Source organism: Mustela nivalis (assembly GCF_964662115.1).
Source record: "Mustela nivalis genome assembly, chromosome: 5".
Taxonomy (NCBI): Eukaryota; Metazoa; Chordata; class Mammalia; order Carnivora; family Mustelidae; genus Mustela; species Mustela nivalis.
In genome coordinates this window covers 157,649,306-157,671,862 of record NC_139024.1, presented here as the reverse complement: position 1 = coordinate 157,671,862, position 22,557 = coordinate 157,649,306, and the positions used below count along the sequence as shown (strand labels likewise).

Genomic DNA, 22,557 nt, shown 5'->3' with positions numbered 1-22,557 from the left:
AGCAGGTTGTCCCCGCAGACCCATGTGCACAGGACTCGGTAAACTGCGCTCAGGCGTGGCCACCGGGCAGGACAGGTGTGCACCCCATGAGTAAGCCAGGTCCAGAGCTAGAGCCCCCGCTGCCGGGGGACGGAGGACAGTCCCACAGCAACGCTGCATCGAGGAAATCGCCCAGCACGGAGCGCCCTGGGGAGAGCAGGGGGCTGCTCTTTTCTCCCCTGTGATAGATGTTACGTGGATCCGACCACACGTGCCGGTGAAGGTCCCATAAAAAATACTTAAAAATATGATTATAAAAAATAAAAACGTCCAAAAGAATCTAGATAAGTTCCATGTGGCACCTTTCTGTCCTCACGTGGTGGCATAATGTGCGTGTTCTCAGGGTTTTGCTGTTGCATGCGGATACCTCGTCGTCTACGCTTTATTCTGGAAGTTTCACGCTCATGAAACTCGTCAAACCAGGATCTGCAAGCATTCCTGTATTGTTCAAATGCAAATGTCCCCTATTTAATAACAGGAGCTTTTAATTATACAACGATCACCTTAAAGTTTTTCAGAAATTTCATTATGTAAAAATTCTTTCCAAGAAAGGATAAGCGGCATTTTGAGAATTCTGAAATCTTCCCATAAATAAAAGATTAGGAAGTATAATTTTAGGAGATGATTCACATCGATCAACAAAATAAATGTAAATTTTCAAGAATATGCTAGTGATTATTGTCTGGCAGGATTCGAATGCAGATTAACTGACCTCATTATATTAATAACGTGTCTTATTCCTAATAAGGGACACATTTTGCGTATCTGTATTTAGAAAGAAAAGCAAAAAGAAGAAACGATAAATATAAAGGGGGAAGAGTCATAAACGAGATCTTCCATTTCTGTGTTGAAGACGACAAGTAGAAAACCGGCAGACAGGAGACGGCTGGGGGGCTGCGTGGGTCAGAGGGCACTGGGGGTGCCTCCTTCGGGTAGGGCACCGTGCATTTTCCTCGGAAAGATTCTGGGTGTGCCACAGAATGTCGCCGTGTCACGGGCCGTCCTGGGCTGTGCGGATGCCGGGTGAAGAGCACGGGGCTGGTGCGGCGGGACAGGGAGACGTGGGGGCTGCTGTCTGGGGCAGCGGCGTGTCCCAGGAGGGACCCCAGGCCACTGCCGTTCATGCAACCACTCTGGAGCCACACAAAGTTTATAATAAAGTAAATGAACCCAGTCTGCTCATTGCACAAGTCTTTATTGAGCACCTGCTGTGTGCCCAGCCCTGCGGGAGGTGCATGGGGGTATAAAACTAGAGGCAGAAATAGCAGGGACCTTGCCAGGTGCTGTGGGGGCCGAGGTGCCGGGGCCTGGGACGGGTGCACACACAGGCTGTGGGTGTCCGGCGGGAGCAGGAGCGTGCGAGCGCCACGAGGCCGCGGTCCAGCCCTCACCCTACACGAAGGCGAGCTCCGGGAGCCCTGCTGGCGTCCTCTCCTCTCCCCACTGCCCCGTCGCAGGATGGAGGGGCCTGCAGAGTCATCCGGACCAAGTTTCCACTGTGCAGGGGGCACGGGCCGGGGCTTCCAAGGGAGGGCTGGCCTGGACGGGCGTCTGCCCTGGTGACCTCAGATGACCCACCAAGAGCAGTGTTCCGGACTCCCGTCACCATCTCCCAAAGCCTCACCCTCAGGTCACTTACTGATCGCTGACCACACACAAGGCCTCAGAGCCACGTGCATCCAGATCCCTCCCCCAAGCAGCTCCGGGGGTCCTAGGTCAGACGCTCGACCCTGGTCTCAGAGCATCGAGGCGCCGGCTCCAGGCTGGGCGACTCTGCGGCACCTTGGAAACTTGTTCAAACCTCCTGGAAACCGTGGTGGGCTTCTGCCCTGCTCGCGTGGGGGATGCTGAGTTGGGGCAGGGAAGGCTGGCAGCGGAGAGGATGTGGGCAAGGGGGACGCCGGGCACAGCAGGTGGCCTCGGTGCGGTCACCTGTGCTCCCCCAGAGGACGCCAGCACGGGACGCCAGACGGGGCGACGGAAGGCTGTCTCGTCTCTGGCTCAACAGAGTGTGTGCAGAGCTGGGCCGAGGCCGCAGAGGGCTCTCATGGACTCCGGGGTCAGACGTCCGCACAGGGACCCCCAGGGGCTGGGGGACGAGTCCGAAGGCGGCTGTGTGGACGGAGCGGCGGCGCTGAGCGAGCCTCGAGGGGCCAGAGCCACGGGGCGGTGGCGGGGAGTGCACCTGCTCCGGGTGTCGCGGCCAGACACCCCCTCCCCGTCATGGTCCTGGAATCCCCGAGAAGGGAAGCAGCGGTGGGCTCAGGGTCGCAGCAGGAGGCGAGTCCCAGGCCACTTGAGCCACAGGAACGGGACCAGGCGCCGTGTGAAGGTAGCGGTGAAGGTGTAGATGAGTTCTTGTGACTCTGCGTTGGTAAAAGTCACAGTGCCGCCTTCATAATCCAGGGCGATGCCCACCCGCCGGGGCCGCAGGGCTGGGAAGAGCTCAGCCTCGGGGTCCGTGTTGGCCCAGATGCCCGCGGAGGAGAGGCGCAGCGCCCACACCCCGTCCTCCGGCCGCAGGGACAGGTCCCCCTTCCTCTTCACAGAGTCTCTGGCCACCCCCACCATGCAGCTTTCGAGGACCTCTTCCTCCTCTTCCTCCTCCTCCTCTTCCTCCCCTAACGACTCCTCGTCCTCATCTGTCTCCCAGTCCTCATACCCGTCCCCGTAGCCTGCCTCCTCTTCCTCCTCCTCCTCCTCCTCCCCCTCCTCCTCCTCCTCGCCCTCCTCTTCATCCTCGGACCAGCCCTCCCTGTCCACCTCCACTTCCCAGTACACCTTGCCCCAGGTGAAGCCCTTCCTGCCCAGCACCCCCGGCTCACAGTCGAACTGCTGGGGGTGCAGGTAAGCGCTCTGGTAGAGGCTGCTGTAGGTCACACACTTCCAGTCCTCCGACAGCTGCAGGTACCCGCTCGCCGACTGCGGGTCCAGCGTGACACTGACTGTGGGGACAACGGAACAGAAGTGTGGTCACTGGGGGCCCCCGCAGGGCTGCCACACCCTACAAGCAAGGGCTGTGCAGTGCACAACCTGACAGCAGGGCACAGAGGGAGCACAATGCAGGGTCGGCAGCAGAGACGGCCTCGGAACAGAAGCCACGCGGTCAGGCGGAGGAGAACATTGTGCAGACGAGGGTCAGGCAGTCAAGCACGGACTTCTGTTGCAGACCAGAGGCCCGGCGCGGGGTACAGACTTGCTGCTGGGAAATCTCAGCCGCGTAAGAGAAAGGACTCCCTGGGGGCAGCAGGGGACAGTCAAGAGTCTCTGTGGGGACGGAGTTCCTCATGGGAGGGGAACTGGGAATGGCCCTTGGACACTCACCTGTCTTATATTCCAAGTCTCTTAGCAGCTTCCCTGGGGAGGAGAAAAGGACAGGAATGACCCCCTCGCCCAGAAAAACTACGGGCCCGTTTTCTGCTCAGACAGGATTAATTTCCAGATAGGGCCTCCCTGCCTGACATCCCAAGAAGAAAACAGAAAACAACCAGGAGACGCAAGAGTGAGGCCAAAGATGACAGTAAGGACGTGGCCCCTCCTCTGATGCAGAGCCCCAGCTCCAACGCCCACCCCAGCGCACCCCGGCCCCCAGCCAGGCCCGACACCCAGCCCCGCGTACCCCGGCCCCCAGCCAGGCCCGACACCCACCCCAGTGCACCCCGACCCCGACCCCAGCGCACCGCGGCCCCCAGCGCACCCCGACCCCACCCCAGCGCACCCCGGCCCCCAGCCAGGCCCGGCCCCCACCCCAGCGCACCCCGGCCCCCACCCCAGCGCACCCCGACCCCCACCCCAGCGCACCCCGGCCCCCACCCCAGCGCACCCCGGCCCCCACCCCAGCGCACCCCGACCCCACCCCAGCGCACCCCGGCCCCCAGCCAGGCCCGACACCCACCCCAGTGCACCCCGGCCCCCACCCCAGCGCACCCCGGCCCCCACCCCAGCGCACCCCGGCCCCCACCCCAGTGCACCCCAACCCCCACCCCAGCGCACCGCGGCCCCCAGCGCACCCTGACCCCACCCCAGCGCACCCCGGCCCCCAGCCAGGCCCGACCCCCACCCCAGCGCACCCCGGCCCCCACCCCAGCGCACCCCGGCCCCCACCCCAGCGCACCCCGGCCCCCACCCCAGAGCACCCCGACCCCCACCCCAGCGCACCCCGGCCCCCAGCGCACCCTGACCCCACCCCAGCGCACCCCGGCCCCCAGCCAGGCCCGACCCCCACCCCAGCGCACCCCGGCCCCCAGCGCACCGCGGCCCCCACCCCAGCGCACCCCGGCCCCCACTGCAGCGCACCCCGACGCCCACCTTGGAACTCTCTCAGGCCTCGCTGCAGGGACTGAAGTTTCTCGGAGAACTCTCCCGTCTTCTTCTTAACCGCCCGAGCAATGGGCTTCCCGATCCAGAACTTCTTCCGTGGGTACCTGGGAAGACGACAGGCGGACGCGTCACTCAGCTCTCCTTGCGCTTCTCCCGTTCCCGTTCCCCCATGAAGCGGGAAGGAAAGGTACGACCGTCCCCCATCAGCGGAGAAACACGGGCACAGAAACACGGAGTGAACAGCCGCCGGCTGGGCCGGGACGCGAGCATCCGGAACACTGCCTGCGAGCATGTCTCTGCCCTCATGTCCGTCTCCTCTCAGACCCCGGCGGAGCCCTGGCTGCTTCAGAGAGCACGTCTCCAGGTCCCAGCCCTGTTCCAGCTAACCCTAACCCTAGCCGAGGTGGGACCCGTTCGTTCCAAGAGTCCCATGGAGGGGGCGTGGGGGGGCGGTGCCTCATGGAAAGGAAGCTCTGTTACCTGTTCACGAAGTCCCTGGTGTCCTGGACGGGAAGAAAGCACAAGCATCAGCCCAGTGGCCGCAGACCCCACTCACAGAGGTGCCACAGCGCTGGGAGCCAGGGGTGCACAGTGAACAGAAGGCTGTGGGCCCTTCCTCCCGCCCTGTGCCCTCGCCCCATGCTGGCACCTGTGCCCCGGGTGCGCCTTCCATCTGAGCGGCGCCGGAGGCTCCGCTGGCCCCTGCGGCTCCCCCGGGTGGAGCGGGAGGGGCTCCCGTCGGGATGTCAGCCCCCAGCAGCACCGCAGCCAGTCTCTCTCTGTTCCCCACACAACCGCACGTGATGGGCAACGGGGGGCTGCCCCTCCCCGGGGGCAGAGAACGGGGCAGGAAGAGACCTAATCCCCGTCTGATGGAGGAATTTGTGGAAAATGCCAGAGACACATTTTAGACCAAACGAGGGACAAGAACAAGGGGCCCAGGAGTGGAGCTGGGGCCGGGCTCCTGACCTGCCTGGCCGCTGGGCCCGCGCGAGTTCTTCTCATACTGGGCACTGGGCCCGCGCGAGTTCTTCTCATACTGGGCCCTCACCCCCCGCCAGTCCCAATCCGCGAGCCAGAATGCTCAGGGAGGGGCAGCAGGCGGCTCCCCTGCGGGTCCTGGAGAGCCTGCCACGCTGTGTCTCCTGAGGCCAGGCTGCTGGCCGGGACAGCATCTTCCTGGAGGAGGTGGGGGGCTCCACTGCTGACCTGCCCGGCCACCACAGCCTCCTCCTGGCCCCCAGGGGGAAGGTCCAGGGAGGCTCCAGGAGGAAGGCGGCACGGGGCTGTTTCCACTCTCGTTCAAGGCGCTCCCCCTTGGCATCCAAGCTGCCTCCTTCAGGAAGTGTGCCGGGGCACCCGGCCTGCTCTCCATCCCAAAGAAAACCTTGCTCACCTCCTCCAGACCTCCCTCGGCCACCCCGGCAGCACGGGCTGCCCGTAGCTTCCCCTGCAGGGTGGATGCCAGGGAGCTGTGGTGGTTGTGACGAGGATGGACGGCGTGACGAAAACACTCCTAGCTCTCCCTTCCTCTCCCACGGCACTTTCCAATCCCCTCCAACTGGTTTTTGGTACTTTGCCCTCTGAAGGGACACCATGCAGGTCACGTCCTCTTGGGCTCGTGTGACCACGGGAGGAGGCGGGGCAGGTGGGGGTGACTCTCCTGACATTTCAGTAGAGAAAGTCACAGCCTGAGAGGTGGCGGCTCTCCCAGGGTCCCATGTGGGCACGGGGGACAGAGACTGGCTGCCCCGGAGGCATCTCACCTGCAGGAGCTCTGCGGCCGGCTGCTGCGCCTTGGTCTCCAGCTCGGAGATGACCAGCGCCAGCCGGGCCAGCTCCGCGACACCCCTGCTCTTGTACTTCTCGCGGCCCTCCGTCAGCTCCTGCTGCAGCGCCTCCAGCTTCTCCAGCAGGTGCTGCTCCCGCTCCCGCAGGAACTCGTGCGCCTGCTTAAACTCGGCCATGACGTTCTGCCGCTGGTCCTGGATCTTCTTCTGCAGGGGTGTGGAGGGGAGACGGGTGACTGCCCTGCCCCAGGTTGGAGCGCCCCGGCGGCGTCTCCGGGGGGGCCGCAGGAGGCTGGCTCGCACCCCTATCCGTGCACTGTGGGACTTCAGAGCACGGCTGGGCCAGCCTCCCGCCGACACAGACTCCCCTGCAGGAGATGCGGGGCCAGCCCTCGCACCCCATCTCTAATCAAACACGAAGTGCTGTCTCTGCTTCCCAAGTGCGGTAGCCCTGGCTGCAGGACTCAGCACACAGGGTCCCCAGGATGCCCCAGGCCTCCCCACTGTGCTCTTCCTGCAGCCAGCACCCCCCTCCCAAAGCCCCTGGCTCCCCCCCACCTCGGGAGTCCGGTCCCCCCATCTGTAACAGGAAGGGCTTTGCCGGGACCTCCTCGGTCCCCTGCGTACTCTGGCAGTCCCGACAGCTGCTGCCGGACGTGGCCCACGGCTGCAGCGAGTGCCACGTGTGCAGGAGCGCCCGCGCACACCAGACGAGGAAGCCAGCCCGAAGCCCCCCAGCTCAGACCGTCAGGGCTCAGCCTCCACCACGCGGCCCCCCAGCTCCCTCCCACGTGGCCGCGGCCTCAGGCTCTCGCAGCCCACGCACCAGTGCAGTCAGGATATCAGCTTCTCCCTTGGCCTGGGAGCCCTGAATTTTGTCCCGGTCTCTCCTCAGGGTACTCAGGTGGTTCAGGATTTTCTCCTGCGGAAAGACAAGCCACGGGGATGGGCGCGCTGCGGCGGAGCCCCACTGCGGGCCACAAGCGTTGGGGGGGCGGCGCCCGGCCTCGCCCCTGGGCGGGGTGGAGCCGGCTTACCCTGTGGGGCTGGGCGGCCTTCTCCACCAGGACAGCCGTGTGTGGCCTGTGTTCCCGGGACTCGCGGCACATGACGCACAGCAGCTTGCCGTCGTCCTCACAGTAGTAATGCAGCTTCTCCCGGTGCCGCTCGCACAGCCTGGCATCCGGTGGCTCCCGGGCCGCGTCCCCCGGCTGCCTGTCCTTGTCCACCTTCAGCCGCTCGATGTTCTCCACCAGGCTGGCCAGCTGCCACACCGGCCGGATGTTCTCCTTCTTGAACGGCTTCTTGCAGAGCGGGCAGACGGGGCGGCCCCCCGACGCCGGCCGCACGTCCGTGGTGCAGCTGCGGCAGAACACGTGGCCGCAGTCGATGGTCACGGGGTCCCGCAGGTAGTCGAGGCAGATGGAGCAGGTGACCTCCTCCTCCAGGCTGCGCAGGGGCGCCGACGTGGCCATGGTGCCCTTGGCTGGGAGGGGCCGCGCTGCGCCCACGAGGCTTCTCGTCCTGGGAGACAGACGCGGAGTCAGGAGCAGGCCCAGGGAGGGGCAGGGGCAGGGGCGGCGCGGCACAGAGCGGGTGCAGGGGTGTGGGGAGAGAGCACAGCGTGGCTGGCCCGACCGCGCCGCAGGGACCTGCTCTGAGGCACAGCTTATGACGGAGCGAAATCTGGGTTAGCAGGAGACGCGTCACCCACACACCTCCCGCGTCTACACTGCGTGGGGCAGAGCGCAAGCAGCCCCGGGGCTTGTGGGGGCGGGCACCGGAGCCCAGGAGATGCGGAGGCTCTTAGCCCAGACTCCAGAAGCTTGGAGAGTCAGGGACGTGCCCTGGGCTGCGCCGTGGCTTCAGTCTTGTGCCCTTTCCCTGCAGATGCCGTGTGCCGCCGTACACGGCCTGGCCACACCGCTGTAGGCAGGTGTGGCCCATGGGGCCGCGCTCCCGAGAAACCAGCGTGGAGGGGACTCCCAGCGGGCAGTCACTGTGGCCTGCGGCTGGGGATCTGACCCTTGGAGGGAGCATGGCAGCGGCGCAGACCGGACCTCAGCCCTGTGCACCCCCACGGACCTCCGTGCCCGCCGACCCCAGCCCACGTCCTGTCCGAGGAGCTTCCACAGGGCTGGGCGGCCTCCTGCCCCGTCCTGTGTGACCATAGGAACCGCTCTTACGTGCTCTGAGCCTCTCAGTCCGCCCATCATAAAATGCGGACTTTGGGCTTGCTGAGTAGGCTGAGTCCGAGAATCTGCAGGGGAACCAGGGAAGGGGAGCCTCCCACATCTAGCGAGAGCAGGCAGGGACAGAGCAGGGTGGACATGCACCGTGGCAGCAAGAGGGGACCTGCGTTCGAAGCCGCCACAGGGACGGATGTTGTAGTCCCTGGTGGCAGGCGGCACTGGGACCCAAGGAGGGTAGCCAGCGGCTGTGGCGTGAGGGGAGTGCCTGGGGCCACGGGCGAGTCAGTGCTGCCGTGGATTCTGGACACGGTCAGCCCATCACCGAGAGCCCAGGGACCCTGCACTCCCTTCCCTGCTGCAACACGAGGGAGCTGCAGAGGAACCCCAGCCAGAAATAAAACAGGAGACAGGGTCTGCTTCTGCACGGCAGACGCAGTCCGACAGCTGAGCCGTACAAAGCGCAGGACGGTCCAGCCACGTGGGGTCACCACGCCTCGGACTGGATGCCCTGGCACAGATCTGGAGGGCTCCTGTGCGTGCAGAGCCCATGTGCAGGAACATGGGCAGGATGCTGGCTGGGTGGTAATCAACCTTGGGGACTGCCTGGTGTCTCCCTGTGCTGGGGACGTCATCTGACCCGAGCCGTCAGGCCCGTCAGGCCCGACACAAACAGGGCAGCGGCCGGCGCTGGGGATCCGTGGGCTGGGAGCCCTTCACCCAGTGACTGCTGAGCGGCTTGCAGCTGAAAAGCAGAGGCCGTGGGTCTCTGTCCCGGCTGCGGGGCCGGCAGGGTAACTGCTGCGGACACTCGGCCCCAGCTCACTGTCCGCATGAGACCTGCCCTGTCCCATACAGCAGGTGCTCGCAGCCAGGCTCCGTGCCAACCCCGCATCACCGCAATCCCACGGGCACGACGTACCAACCGGTCAGGCTACAGAAGCACGCGGCGCATCGGTGTAGCAGGCATGATGGCGCTCGCAGCACACCGCCCTGCAGCCCTCTTCATTATCAGAGGCTGGCCCGACCACGAGGGAGATCAGGGGACATGTCCCTGCTGCTGATGGCCCCCGTGGATGGCCTGCCATGGAACCTTGGTAACGCAGAAGTCCGGCGATCACCAAAGCCCTGCCCAAGCCCACAGCGCTCACGGGTGCACAACCCGGCATCTGCTTCCCCAAAGGGCACCACGGGGAGACAGGATATCCCCTTGGAGTCATCCTGCCCCAACTGGCCTGATAGGGCCGCACCGAGCCTTTGGGCGTGCCTTCTGAGTCACAGAAAACAGAAGGGACAGGGAGCTGAGCCCCAGCACATCCCGAGGAAACGGACACATCCAGAATACGGCACATTCCAGAGCACCCTGGCCCAGCCATGTCGGGGGCGCCGGGGTGCTGTTGGCGACGCGCTGGATCTCGGTTTGGTCTCAGGTCGTGAGCTCAGGGTGGTGAGATGGGGCGCGTGTCGGGCTCTACGCGGAGCGCAGAGTCTGCTGGTCTCCCTCTCGCTCTGGCCCTCCCCACTCAGTGCACTCTCACCAATAAACAAATATATAAATCTTAAGAAAAAGTGAATGTCACACACAAAAAAAAATTGTTCTTGACTTAAAAAGACCAAAAGAGGAAAAACAGCCAAAGGCAAACACCTTGACTAGATCCTGTTTTGTTTCGTGTTAAGAAGCCATAAAGATAGTTTTGGGACAACGAGAAAGAGGCTGACAGAAGGCCAGGCACTACGGGGCTGCTCCTAACTTCTGCTGGGGTTTACGGAAGGCGTGAGGGGGACATCCCAGGTCGGTGACACATGCTGCCACCTCCGGAGCTGGGGACAGCGGCTTTGCGCGGCTCAGCAGAACGACACACAGGAACCTTGTGAGCACAGGGCTACGGTTTTCTGTCGTCCTGAAAGGAAGGTGTATGAGGCTGCGTAGGCAGTTAAGACGTTAAAGGTCGCCGGTGGAGATCAGGGTGCTGCCGCGGGCAGAGGCCAGTGCTCCGTCTGCACAGGGCAGTGGCTTCCGGGGAGCTGAACAGGCGCTTGTGCACAGAGCGGCCGGCGGCCAGCACTTCCCGCGTGGTCCCGCCGCTCCAGTCCACGGACTGAGCCCACGGACGGAGCCCACGGCAGCTTCTGCTCGCACACAAGGCTGAGGTCCCGCAAGGCAGGGCCACGTGACCTGCACGCACTCAGACCGCCTCGGCTGCCCTGCGCACGTCTCGCGTTACTCAGCGCTCACGATGCTCTCCTGAGAACAGAGGCTCGGTGAGGGCTGGCGGTGGCCGAGGGGCACAGCTTGGGGTGGGGGGCCTCATGGCAAGGCTGTCCCAGCCTGTGGGACACCAGGAAGCTCAGATGGGGCCGTGTGTGTGGACGCATTTCTCAAGCTGGACAGTGTGGGCTGGCCAGTGTAGACGCTAGACACAGGGGTTCCAGGGAGTCTGCTCCCCACCCCACATTCAGAGCCAGCAAAACACCGACCCCCAGTACCTCCCCTACATTCTGCCCTCTCTACCACTTCACGCTTCTGGAACATTCTATCTCTCAGGCTTCCAGAGCTGGGGGCGGCCGTCACGCCAAGCTCCATGCCTGGAGCCGGGGCAGACAGGAACCACAGAAAGCCAGAGCTGGAAAAAGCCTCCACAACGGCCACGCCTACCCAGACCCCGTCCCCAGATGAGAATTCAGAAGCCTGGGGTCATCCATGGGGGCGCTCGTGGCAGAGGCCACGCATCCCCACTCCGGCGTGGCCAGCTCTTCCGTCCCTTCTAGAAGCCAGAGGCTGGGTGTGAACTGGAGGCAGGCAGAGCTGGAAACACCCCTCCCTGTCTGGGTGGGTGGTCCCTCCCCCCTCTCCCCTCCTCACTGTTCTCTGACCTCAGAAAGGCCCCTCAGTCCACGGGGACAGGTGGGCCAGGTGGGCCAGGTGCAGGCAGCACACTGGAGGCTGCAGGACCCGGGCACGACTCCTGCCGAAGAGAATGGCGGGGAGCCGCAAGATCCAGCGGAAGGAGGCTGCGGTCCGAGTCGCGCCTCACGCGCCTCACGCGCCTCGCCCCACCCCTGCGCCGGCCCTGCAGCCGCCGAACTGGTCAGAGCTCCCGCCCTTGTTTCTTCACAGCTGCCAACTTCTGCTCTGGACCCGAACTCTCCTTCCGTCTTCCGTGGCTCCTGCTGCCCCGCACCAATCCCCCCAGGATGCCCTGGGAGGCGCCCAGGAGACACCGAGCCTCAGCCGCGGTCTTCACCGCTTGGAGGAGGGAGCGGATGGGCCGTGGTTTGCACCCTGGCCTCCAGGGCTGCTCCTCGTGCCCTCCCTCGGGGGTCTGACAGGAGCCCCGCCTTTCCCTTCATCAGAGCACGTAGCTGAGGGCTCCATCCCTGTGGGAAACCCACCCGGGGCTCCTGGGGCCCCAGGTGAAGCCCCATTGCTTTCTTTTTTCCTTTTAGATTTTATTTATTTGACAGAGAGAGAGACAGCGAGAGAGGGAACCCAAGCAGGGGGAGCAGGAGAGGGAGGCGCAGGCTCCCCACTGAGCAGGGAGCCCGATGCGGTGAAGCCCCATTTCAACGAGCAAACTCCCCTCGAAGTCACTGCCTGTGACACCTCTTCCAAACCTCGAGGACGGAATTCAGATTCCGGATGAGCGGCCACAGCGCGGCGGATGATGTCACAGGGCCCCTCAGAGTCTACAGCCGTGGCTATGGGCCTGGCGCTGGGTGGCCTCAGGGGACACAGGCCCCTGGACAGTGCATTCCTGAGGTTATGGGTGGGTGACGGTTCTCCCCAGGGCCAGGGTCAGCGTGCTCTGAATCCCCGGGGCCAGGATGAGATGCGCTCTGAACGGCGGGAACCGCTCCAGGGCTCAGCGGGGCATGGGACGGGCCTCAGGGCGCCAAGGAGGAGCTCTCGGGGGCAGAGCGCCTCCAAGAGTTCACAGATTTGTGCTGGAGACCTACTATGTGCTGGGCACTGGGGACACCACACAGGGCAAAATCCCTGCCCTCCCAGAGCCCCCAGCACACTGTCCTACGGCCGGGTGAGACTCTGGGGGTTGGGACTGGGGCTGATGGTGGGGGCCACAAACCCCAAGGATTTCCCAACAAACGTATGGCTCCCAAGGATTACTTATGGCTCCGGCCTCCGCTGCTCAGCGTGCCGGCCCCCAAGGCCGGCCTTCAGCTCTCCAAACATACCCCTCCCTGTGCTCAAACATCCCTGTGTCCGCATGGCCACCCCGGGGGAAACCCCTCCGAGGCTCTCTGCGGCTCCAGGGGCAAAGTCACATCTCCCTCCAGCCTCTGCGACGCCCAGCCCTGCCTGGTCTGCAGGCTCATTTCCCGCTATTCCCCCCCAGACCTGACCCCATGGCCAAACCAAACCCCTCTCCAGGCCCCGGAAGGTGCCACGCTCCCCCTGCCCAAGCCTCCCTGCCGCATGAGCCATCTGAAAGGGCTTCACCCCCAGGGAGCCCCACTCCTGGCCCAGCCCGCAGTATCTGCTGAAAGCCACCCCCCTCATCGGATCCTTCCTGAGGGACAAGCAGAGGCCACATGCTCTGCCCCCACACTGCCCTTGTGCACGTCTCAGCAGGGGCGAGGCCAGGCTCATCAGGACCCTCCGGTTTCTCGGCAGCTCTCCCTATCACGTGTGGACGCGGACGTGTCTGCCTTACCCGCAGGAGGCAGCCGTCCTCCCCACCTGCCCCTCCCGTCTGACCGGAAGCTCCACGACGCGGCACAGACAGCCGCACTGCCCGGTGCCCCGAGCGGCAAGAACAGCAGGCCTGGGAGATGCGGGGCAGGGGCGTGCGGGACCATGCCCGTCACTCCCTCCCGTATACACCGCACCGTGCGTTTGTCAAGCACACTTTACGCTCCCTGGTACAGACGTGATCGCAGTGCATTTGTCTGCAGGGGTGCGCAGAAACACCACGTTGTGCGGCTCACTCACAGGGACGGAGCTGCCTCTGTTCATTTTCACTGCTTTCCGACGTGACTCTACCTTGGAGATACTGGTGGCTCGGTCCCAGACCAGCACAACGGAGTGAATACTGCCACAGGGCCAGCCAGGAGCACACACGAAAGTTGTGTTTACGCTCTGTGGCAGTGCACAAAGTGCACAGTCGTGTCAGAGCTAAAGACAGACCTTGATTACGAAATGACTCATTCCAAGAACTGCTGTCACCTAAGCGTTAGTCACAGGAGCCCACGAGATCGCAGTAACAACTACATTAACTATACTAACGACGCACAGTCTGAGAAATCTGAGATATCCTGAGACACACAGACACAGAGCCAGAAACAGCAGCTGCAAAGTGGGTTCGACAGACGTGCCCGCTGCAGGGTCGCCACGAACCCCTGTCCGTAACACACACGGCGTCTGTGGCACGCACGAAGATGAAGTGTGCCCGCGGGCCCCTTCTCCCGGCCCCCTGACCGTTTCAGGTTTGGGACAATGGCAAACACCGTTCTGTGAAGGTCCGTACACGTGTCCTGGGACACACAAGCAAGCAGATGCATCCTTGACCCAGTCGGGCCACCCTGTTCCCACACTGACTGTAGCAGTGTGCGTTCCAAGTGGCAGGCCACGGGCGCTCATGCTGCCTCACGGCCTTGCCAGCGCCTGCCGCTGTGGGCGTCGACGCGGGTGCGTCTCCAGGAGGGAAAGGGAATCCCGCGGTGTGTGCGGTGTGTGCATGTACGTGCTGAATGCTGAGGGAAGGGAGGGGGACGCAGTGGGAAGGGCAGAGCAGCTGGGGCAGAGCCCTGCAGCAGACGACAGCAGGCCGGCACCGTGCTCCCCGCTCCCAGCAGTCGCCCTGCAGACGCTTTACCGTCAGGGAGGGGTCTGCCCGGCTTCCACGCGCCCTTCCCTTGCTAACATTGCTCCCTTGGAGCAGGTTCTTCCCCCACAGCTCCCCCTCGGCTCACGGTGGAGCAAGGGAATGGGTCTACACCTGCCTGACCTCGGGGCTTGCTTCAGAGGCAAGGCTACGACTCGAGTCTGCCAGTCACAAGGAGACCTTGCTGAGACGAGCACGATTTCAAGAGGCGACATCAGCACGGTTTGAAGCTACAAGAGCAGTTCTGCAAAGCAGAGGGCCAGCCCGTTGGAGAAGGAAGCCAACCCGGAGAGGAAGCAGAAGAAACCGGATCCTCAGGGCACCTCTTAAAACCCTCCTCGGGCTGCGCCTGGAGCTGGATCGACCCTTGACCTGTGCCACTGCTCGAGGCAGTAAATGGCCTTTCTGTTCAGCCCCGTGCACCTGGGAGTCACCTGACCCAAAAAGGGAATCCTGCCTGATACAGCACAGGACGTTATTGAAGGTGACTGGGCTGAAATACACAAAGAATTTGTGCCCCGCCCCCCCAAAAATATCTGCCCCTTTCTCTAGACAAAGATAGACACCCGGTGGCAGCTCCCCCTCCCGCCCCACAGGTGGAATGCAACCAGCCAGGGCTTGCCGGATGCCCCAGCCGCTCTTGGCGCTCGGGCCCCATCCGCAGCTCCGGGGACACGATCAGAATCTTCTTTCGTCCCTGGCTGTTACTCTAACCAAAGCTGACAAGGAGGACTCCCCACTGAAACCCCGTTTTCACCCAGCGGCCACGACTCAGCTGTGCAGCCTGGGGCCCTGTTCTTGACCTTTGCACAGCTCCACAGGACCAGAAGAGGTGGGGGTGGGGGGGCACCTAGGCCATGTGCAGGCAGACCAAAGTCAGTGCGCAGCGAGCGCACGAGCGTTGTGTGCAGCCTAATGTCACGGCCGACATCACTACACACAGATGGAATCTGTGGGTCAGGCACCCTCTGTGCTGGTTTCCACAATCTGGCCATCAGGCAGGACAGGGCCAGCTTATCAGACGAGTTCTTTCAAGATCATCAGTGGAGCCTGGAACTCACCATCTGCAGGTTAGTGAGACGGAGATGCTCAACCACTCACTTCCTGGAGCGAGGAGGGATCTGAGAACTGGCAAGGGGGTACACTTCTCATCGAACGTAAGATACCCACACACTGCATTGCAGCCTCTCTGAAACGTGATCCGTAGCATATCCTAACTGAACTGGGGGGACGTGTTTTCCACGTGGAGCATGTATAACCTGACCGCCTCTTAGATCTGGTGCAGTGCAGCCCGTCTCCTACCAGGCGCCGTGAACACACTGCTCTCCTCTTGGCCCTCTCCCCCTTCCGTCCTAGCCGTGGCCAGCACTGCACCACAGGGCCCACACAGCCCCCACGATCTAACACAGCTCCTTCTCTAGGGCCTCCAATCCCTACGCCCTGTGCTTGCACATGGTCTCTGTCCCAGCACATCGTGGACGGCTGGAATCAGACACCACCCGTGTGAGGCCCCCATGCCCATCCCACCTTCCAGCTGAACGGCTCCCCCCACCCTGGGAGGCTCCCGCAGCTCTGCAAGTGCCACGGGTCATTACAGTACTACCAGCAGCTGACGCGGCTACCCACCTCCCCCGGCCAGAAGGTGAACCCAGGCACCATTCCTCGCCGGTCCCTATCCCCAGGACCTGGCACAGACGTGCTCCATGCCTCCAGAACCCCCACCCCCACCAGGCTTCCCTTGGCCCCTTCAGAATCTTGCTTCTGCAGAAGGCCCCTCTGATTCGACGTTCTTGACCACAAACATTTCCCGAATCTCCCCCTGCCTCCCTCCACACACACTGTTTTGGGGAGGTCGTCAACGTTTCATGTGTACCGATCTGGTGAGCTGTACTTCCTCCTGGCTAACAGTCCAGTTAAGCCTTTGTTTTCCAAAGCCACTGTCTTTCCATTCTGATCCCGAGGCCCAAGTCTGGAGTCACCTCAAGAAACCTCAGTTCGGACCATGGACTTCCTCTGCGGCTCGCGATGCGTTCTGGGGTGGTCTGACACCAGCCTGTCCCTCCCTTGCAGGAAAGAGACGGCTAAGATATCACCTTCTCCTGGGCCTCTGCTTCCTTACTTACCTCTCAAGGAGGGGAAGAACAACGTCTTGTCAAGTTCATCACACTGTTTGATGTTCATGGGACGCCCCCCAGTCAAAGTGCTTTCAACAGTAAAAAGCTCTATAAAACTACACGCAGGGAAGGCCACAGGAGCCAACTTGGAAGAGCCCCCAGGAACCAAAGCCACAACAACTGGAGCAACAAAATAAAGGAGGATTGGATTATACCCGAAAGTACAAAATAAACACCCACGAGTCCGTGCTGGTGCTAATGGGTTGAATAAGTTAATAAGGCCAAGAGAGATGATTTGCCGTGCAAACAGTTCCAAACCCTGGGTGTAGCTACTTGTCCTCGAGGAGGAGAAGCCTACCGGCCCCTCCTCGGGTGTGGGCTGCACAGTCACTTCTTTGCAAAGAGTAGAGTGTGAAATGGCGGGGCGGGAGGGGGGGGCGCGAGATATTACAGCCGAGAAACCTGCTAAACACTTTCTCAGGGGATCCCAAACAACATCAAGTCTTAAATCGTGTGGACAGTATGTACCCTTGATGCCAGGTCATCAACAGGGCAACCCACCTCAGTAGCCTTCCAATAAGCGAGAGCCGGGTCTCAGGAGAAAAACATCCAATTCCAGTAAACGGGCACCCTATACCCCACCAGCATTTCTCAAAACTGTCAAGATCACCCCACAGCCAAGCAGAGCCTCACCAGACATGACAACCAAATGCAACCTGGTAACGTGGTGGGATCACCCCACAGAACAGGTGCTTAGGTGGACACGTGGTCAGTCGGGAGAAGGACAGACTTGGGCCAATAACAGATCGATACCGGTTTATTAACTGTAACAAATGCATCATGAGAACGTAAGATGTTAATCAAGGGGGGAAAGGTCTGGGATATGTGGGAACCCTACTACCTTTGCAATTTCTTCTATGAGCTTAGAGTTGTTCTAAACAAATCTATTCAGAAAAAAACATGCACTTTGGGGAAGAAACCCCATAAAGCCTGTTTGTTCAAAGAGCTGCTGCTTCTAAACTTGGGGGAGGCTCGGGCAGTGTCCCCGCACGATCTGCAGCAGGCATGACCGGATGCCATTCCCCCATCCTCGCGGTGGGGTCAGGATCCAGGGTGCAGAGGGAAGCCGGACCTTCCTCGAGAGCCAAGTGGGGACAGATAATGAGGGAGGGCGCTCGCGGCCGGCGGAGGGAGTTCGTGCACGGCTCCGAGGACAGGGGGCCCACCTGCCTTACTGCACAACCTACCCCCCCCCCCCTGCCCGGAGCCCCGGGCACCTGCTGGCGTTCGGGGCGGAGGCCGGCCCGGGCCCAGCGTGCGCGCCGCGGCAGATCGCCCACCACCTCGCCCCCGACCCCGCGTCGGCTTCCCCGACTCACCGCACCGCCGCGCTCCCGGCCGCGAACACCGACCTGGGGGGCCTCCCGGCTCTCCCGCCGCGGCCGGTTCCGGGTCGCGTCCCCACCGCGCGGCCTCCGGGATCCGCCGAGCGCGGCTCCGAGATTTCTCCCCGGATCAGCGCCCGGATTGGCTCCTGCCTAACACCGTCTCCCAATGGGAGCGCGAGTCTCCTCTACGTCACCATCACTGGGCAAATCCGGGGGCCTCTGAAGGGGGCGGGGCGACGAGGGCCGGAGCGCACGGACCTGCGACCGGGCGGAGCCGGGGTGCGCGGGAGCCGCAGCGGGGGTGGGGCGGGCAGGGCGCGCTCCCGGGGCGCTGGAGAGGGGCGCCGTGCGGAGGCCTAGCTGGGCGGGAACCCCAGCCCTCCCCCTGCGCGCGCTCCGGGCCGGAGCGGGGCTCTGCGGCCGAGCGGGGCTCGCCACACGCTCGGCATTAACTGGGACTCCCTGCCCCCAACCTGGCCTAATTTCGCTTCCTGAACCCGGAAGGCCTTTACCAAGCACGTCCTTAAACGGGGTTTTTTACAAAAATCAGCTCCCCTTTTCGAGGCATCCGCGATGCGCGAGGAGCTGTACCCAAAACACCTTTCAGCAGGGCAGCACGACTGTCCCCACTGCACAGAAGGGACAAGCGAGGCTCCAGGCGCTGGCGGCCCGGACCCGCCCCGTGCAGCTGTCTCCCTCCCGGTGGCTGGGTCCCGGGTGCCTCGAGCCCTCGCGGCGGTGGGGGGGCTTTCCTGGGGCTCCGGCGTATCCCCCGCACCCCCGCACCCCCGGGCTGCGCGGGGTGGGGGCGGCGGGCAAAGGGTCACCGCGCCAGCCACCTACCTGCTCCCGCCCGGAAGGGTGGTCACGAGGTCCCGGAGTGGGCGCGGGTCGGCCGTCTCGCCGGGGGAAAGAGCGTGGCTCTCAGGGTCCCAAACCCTAGAACCGGCCCGGGACCCGCCCCTCGCGCGGGGTGGGGCAGGAATTTGAGGCGAAAGCACCCGCTTTCTAGAGTGGCGGTGTGGCGGGTGCCGGTTCCGACCTACGCGCCCTCGGTCTCCGCCCCCGCGCCGGGCGGTCCTCTCGCTCTCGGTCTCCTCCCGGGCGAGGGGTGTGGCCCTCCCCTCCCGGGCGGGACCGGGGCGCGCGGGCGCTGGCTGCGGTCAGAGCGCCGGCTCCGCTGGACGCCGCCGGGAAGACGGCGGCAGGTTTCGGCCACGGATCTGCGCCCTCGCGTCCCTAGGACCCGCCGCCCCACTCAGAGGCCGTTCGGGGATCGTCCCGCCGGAGAGGCCCGGTGCCCTGCTTCCGACAGTCGGTCTCTTCCCCGCACACTTGCAGTCAGGAGGCCCCGCGCATCGCTCGCGGGGTCCCAGCTCCGGACGCGGCTGCCCGCTTCTTGCGGGTCGGCTCAACCCGCATCTCGGAGGGCCTTCCATCGCCGCGCCAGGTCCCGTCGGGCGGGTCGGCTCAACCCGCATCTCGGAGGGCCTTCCATCGCCGCGCCAGGTCCCGTCGGGCAGCGTCTCTTCCACTTTCTGTGTGCGCGGGCTGTCATTCATTCACCCATTTCACTTTTATTTATTTAAATTTGATTAATTAATATATAATTGGTTTCAGAGGTAGAGATCAGTGATTCGTCAGTTGCGGACAACACCCAGTGCTCATGACACCACGTGCCCTCCTTCGTACCCGCCCCCCCTGCAACCCTCAGTTTGCTTCCAGTGATAGACTCCCTCTCTGGTTTCTCTTATTTTATTGTCCCCTCGCTTCCCCTACGATCCTTTGTTTTGTTTCTTAAATTCCACATATCACTGAGACCATATGATATCTTTCTCGGATGGACATTTTGCTTAGCATAATGCCCTCTAGTTCCATCTGTGTCAATGCAAATGGTGAGTATTCATCCTTTCTGGTGCCTGAATAATATTCCATTGTGTATATGAACCACATCTTTTAAAAAAATTAACATAAAATGGATTATGTGTTTCAGGGGTACAGGTCTGTGAATCATCAGTTGACACATTTCACAGCACTCAGCATAGCACATACCCTCCCCAGTGTCCATCACCCAACCACCCTCTCCCTACTCCATAACCCCAAGCAACCCTCACTTTGTTTCCTGAGATTAAGAGTCTCCTATTTGTCTCCTTTCCCAGTCCCATCCTGTTTCATTTTTTCCCTCCCTACCCCCCCCCCCCCCAACATCCTGGGACTGCCTCTCAAATTCCTCATTTCAGAGAGATCATATGATAGTTGTCTTTCTCTGATTGGCTTATTTTGCTTAGCATAATAATTTCTAGTTCCATCCATGGCATTGCAAATGGCAGGACTTTTTTTTTTTTTTTTAAGATTTATTTATTTATTTGACAGAGAGAGAGAGAGAGAGCACAAGCAGGCAGAGAGGCAGGCAGAGAGAGAGGGGAAGCAGGTTCTCTGCTGAGCAGAGAGTCCGATGTGGGACTTGATCCCAGGACCCTGAGACCGTGACCTGAGCCGAAGGCAGAGGCTTAACCCACTAAGCCACCCAGGTGCCCCAGGACTTTGTTTTTTTGATGGCTGCATAGTATTCCGTTATCTATTTATACCACCTCTTCTTTATCCATTCATCTTTTGATGGGCATCTAGATTCTTTCCAAAGTTTGACTATTGTGGACATTGCTGCTATAACCATTTGGGTGCACATGCCCCTTCGGATCACTACGTTTGTATCTTTAGGGTAAATACCCAGTAGTGAGATTGCTGGGTCATAGGGTAGCTCTATTTTTTTTTTTTTTAAAGATTTTATTTATTTATTTTACAGAGAGAAATCACAAGTAGATGGAGAGGCAGGCAGAGAGAGAGAGAGAGAGAGGGAAGCAGGCTCCCTGCTGAGCAGAGAGCCCAATGTGGGGCTCGATCCCAGGACCCTGAGATCATGACCTGAGCCGAAGGCAGCGGCTTAACCCACTGAGCCACCCAGGCGCCCCAGGGTAGCTCTATTTTCAACTTCTTGAGGAACCTCCATGCTGTTTTCCAGAGTGGCTGCACCAGCTTGCATTCCCACCAACAGTGTAGGAGGGTTCCCCTTTCTCCACATCCTCACCAGCATCTGTCGTTTCCTGACTTATTAATTTTAGCCATTCTGACTGGGGTGAAGTAGTATCACATTGTGGTTTTGATTTGTATTTCCCTGATGCCAAGTGATATGGAGCACTTTTTCATGTGTCTGTTGGCCATCTGGATGTCTTCTTTGCAGAAATGCCTGTTTGTGTCCTCTGCCCATTTCTTGATTGGATTACTTGTTCTTTGGGTGTTGAGTTTGCTAAGCTCTTTCTAGATTTTGGATACTAGCCCTCTATCTGATATATCATTTGCAAATATCTTCTCCCATTCTGTCAGTTGTCTTTTGGTTTTGTTGACTGTTTCCTTTGCTGTGCAGAATCTTTTGATCTTGATGAAGTCCCAATAGTTCATTTTTGCCCTTGCTTCCCTTGCCTATGGCGGTGTTTCTAAGAAGAAGTTGTTGCAGCTGAGGTCGAAAAGGTTGCTGTCTGTGTTCTTCTCAAGAAATTTGATGGATTTCTGTCTCACATGGAGGTTCTTCATTCACTTTGAGTCTATTTTTGTGTGTGGTGTAAGGAAATGGTCCAGTTTCATTCTTCTGCATGTGGCTGTCCAATTTTCCCCACACCATTTGTTGAAGAGACTTGTTTTTTTTTTTTTTTCCATTGGATATTCTTTCCTGCTTTGTTGCAGATTAGTTGACCATAGAGTTGAGGGTATATTTCTGGGCTCTCTGTTCTGTTCCATTGATCTATGGGTCTGTTTTTGTTCCAGTACCATACAGTCTTGATGATTACAACTTTGTAATAGAGCTTGAAGTCTGGAATTGTGAAGCCACCAATTTTGGTTTTCTTTTTCAACATTCCCTGGCTATTTGGGGTCTTTTCTGGTTCCATATAAATTTTAGGATTATTTGTTCCATTTGTTTGAAAAAAATGGATGGGATTTTGATAGGCATTGCATTAAATGTGTAGAGTGCTTTAGGTAGCATAGACATTTTCACAATATTTGTTCTTCCAATCCATGAGCATGGAGCATTTTTCCATTTCTTTGTGTCTTCCTCAACTTCTTTAATGACTACTTTATAGTTTTTTTTTTTTTAAAGATTTTATTTATTTGTCAGAGAGAGCAAGCGAGAGCGAGCACAGGCAGACAGAGTGGAGAGCAGAGTCAGACGGAGAAGCAGGCTCCCTGCGGAGCAAGGAGCCCGATGTGGGACTCGATCCCAGGACGCTGGGATCATGACCTGAGCCGAAGGCAGCTGCTTAACCAACTGAGCCACCAGGCGTCCCTACTTTATAGTTTTCTGAGTACAGATTCTTTGCCTCTTTGGTTAGGTTTATTCCTAGGTATCTTATGGTTTTGGGTGCAATTGTAAATGGGATCGACTCCTTAATTTCTCTTTTGCTGTTGGTATATAGAAATGCAACTGATTTTGGTGCATTGATTTACTTCCTGACACTTTACTGAATTCCTGTACAAGTTCTACCAGTTTGGAGTGGAGTCTTTTCCACATATAGTATTGTAGCATCTGCAAAGAGTGAGAGTTTGACTTTTTTGCTGATTTGGATGCCTTTAATTTCTTTTTGTTGTCTGATTGCTGAGGCTAGGACTTCTAGTACTATGTTGAATAGCAGTGGTGATAGTGGACATCCCTGCCATGTTCCTGACCTTCGGGGAAAGGCTCTCAGTTTTTCTCCACTGAGAACAATATTCGCTTTGGGGTTTTCATAGATGGCTTTTATGATCTTGGGGTATGTATCCCTACACTGTGAAGAGTTTTGGTCAAGAAAGTATGCTGTACTTTGTCAAATGCCTTTTCAGCATCT

The 22,557-nt window shown here is 60.4% G+C and overlaps 1 protein-coding gene across 3 annotated transcripts; it reads right to left on the bottom strand.

Moving 5' to 3' along the window:
- Nucleotides 1–1,215: 1,215 nt before the first annotated feature.
- LOC309865642 (tripartite motif-containing protein 26) lies at nt 1,216–18,831 on the bottom strand. Of its 3 annotated transcripts, none has more exons than XM_082732198.1 (8): nt 18,527–18,831; nt 7,187–7,673; nt 6,976–7,071; nt 6,126–6,356; nt 4,840–4,862; nt 4,348–4,463; nt 3,364–3,396; nt 1,216–2,984 (listed from the first exon to the last, which is right to left on the bottom strand). In XM_082732198.1, the coding sequence occupies exons 2-8, from the start codon at nt 7,622–7,624 to the stop codon at nt 2,302–2,304; spliced, it is 1,620 nt and encodes a 539-aa protein (XP_082588324.1). In that variant the 5' UTR covers nt 7,625–7,673; nt 18,527–18,831; the 3' UTR covers nt 1,216–2,301. The 3 variants fall into 3 exon arrangements, with proteins under 3 accessions (XP_082588324.1, XP_082588325.1, XP_082588323.1); XM_082732199.1 differs by lacking the exon at nt 18,527–18,831 and adding an exon at nt 17,675–17,813; XM_082732197.1 differs by lacking the exon at nt 18,527–18,831 and adding an exon at nt 17,708–17,801.
- Nucleotides 18,832–22,557: the final 3,726 nt, after the last annotated feature.

Coding starts and splice junctions, on each gene's coding strand:
- LOC309865642 (XM_082732198.1), bottom strand. CDS start 7,624: ATGGCCACGTCGGCGCCCCTGCGCAGCCTGGAGGAGGAGGTCACCTGC. Junction 3,397..4,347: donor AGGCCTGAGAGAGTTCCAAG/GTGGGCGTCGGG, acceptor TCTCCTCCCCAG/GGAAGCTGCTAAGAGACTTG. Junction 2,985..3,363: donor AGACTTGGAATATAAGACAG/GTGAGTGTCCAA, acceptor TTGTCCCCACAG/TCAGTGTCACGCTGGACCCG.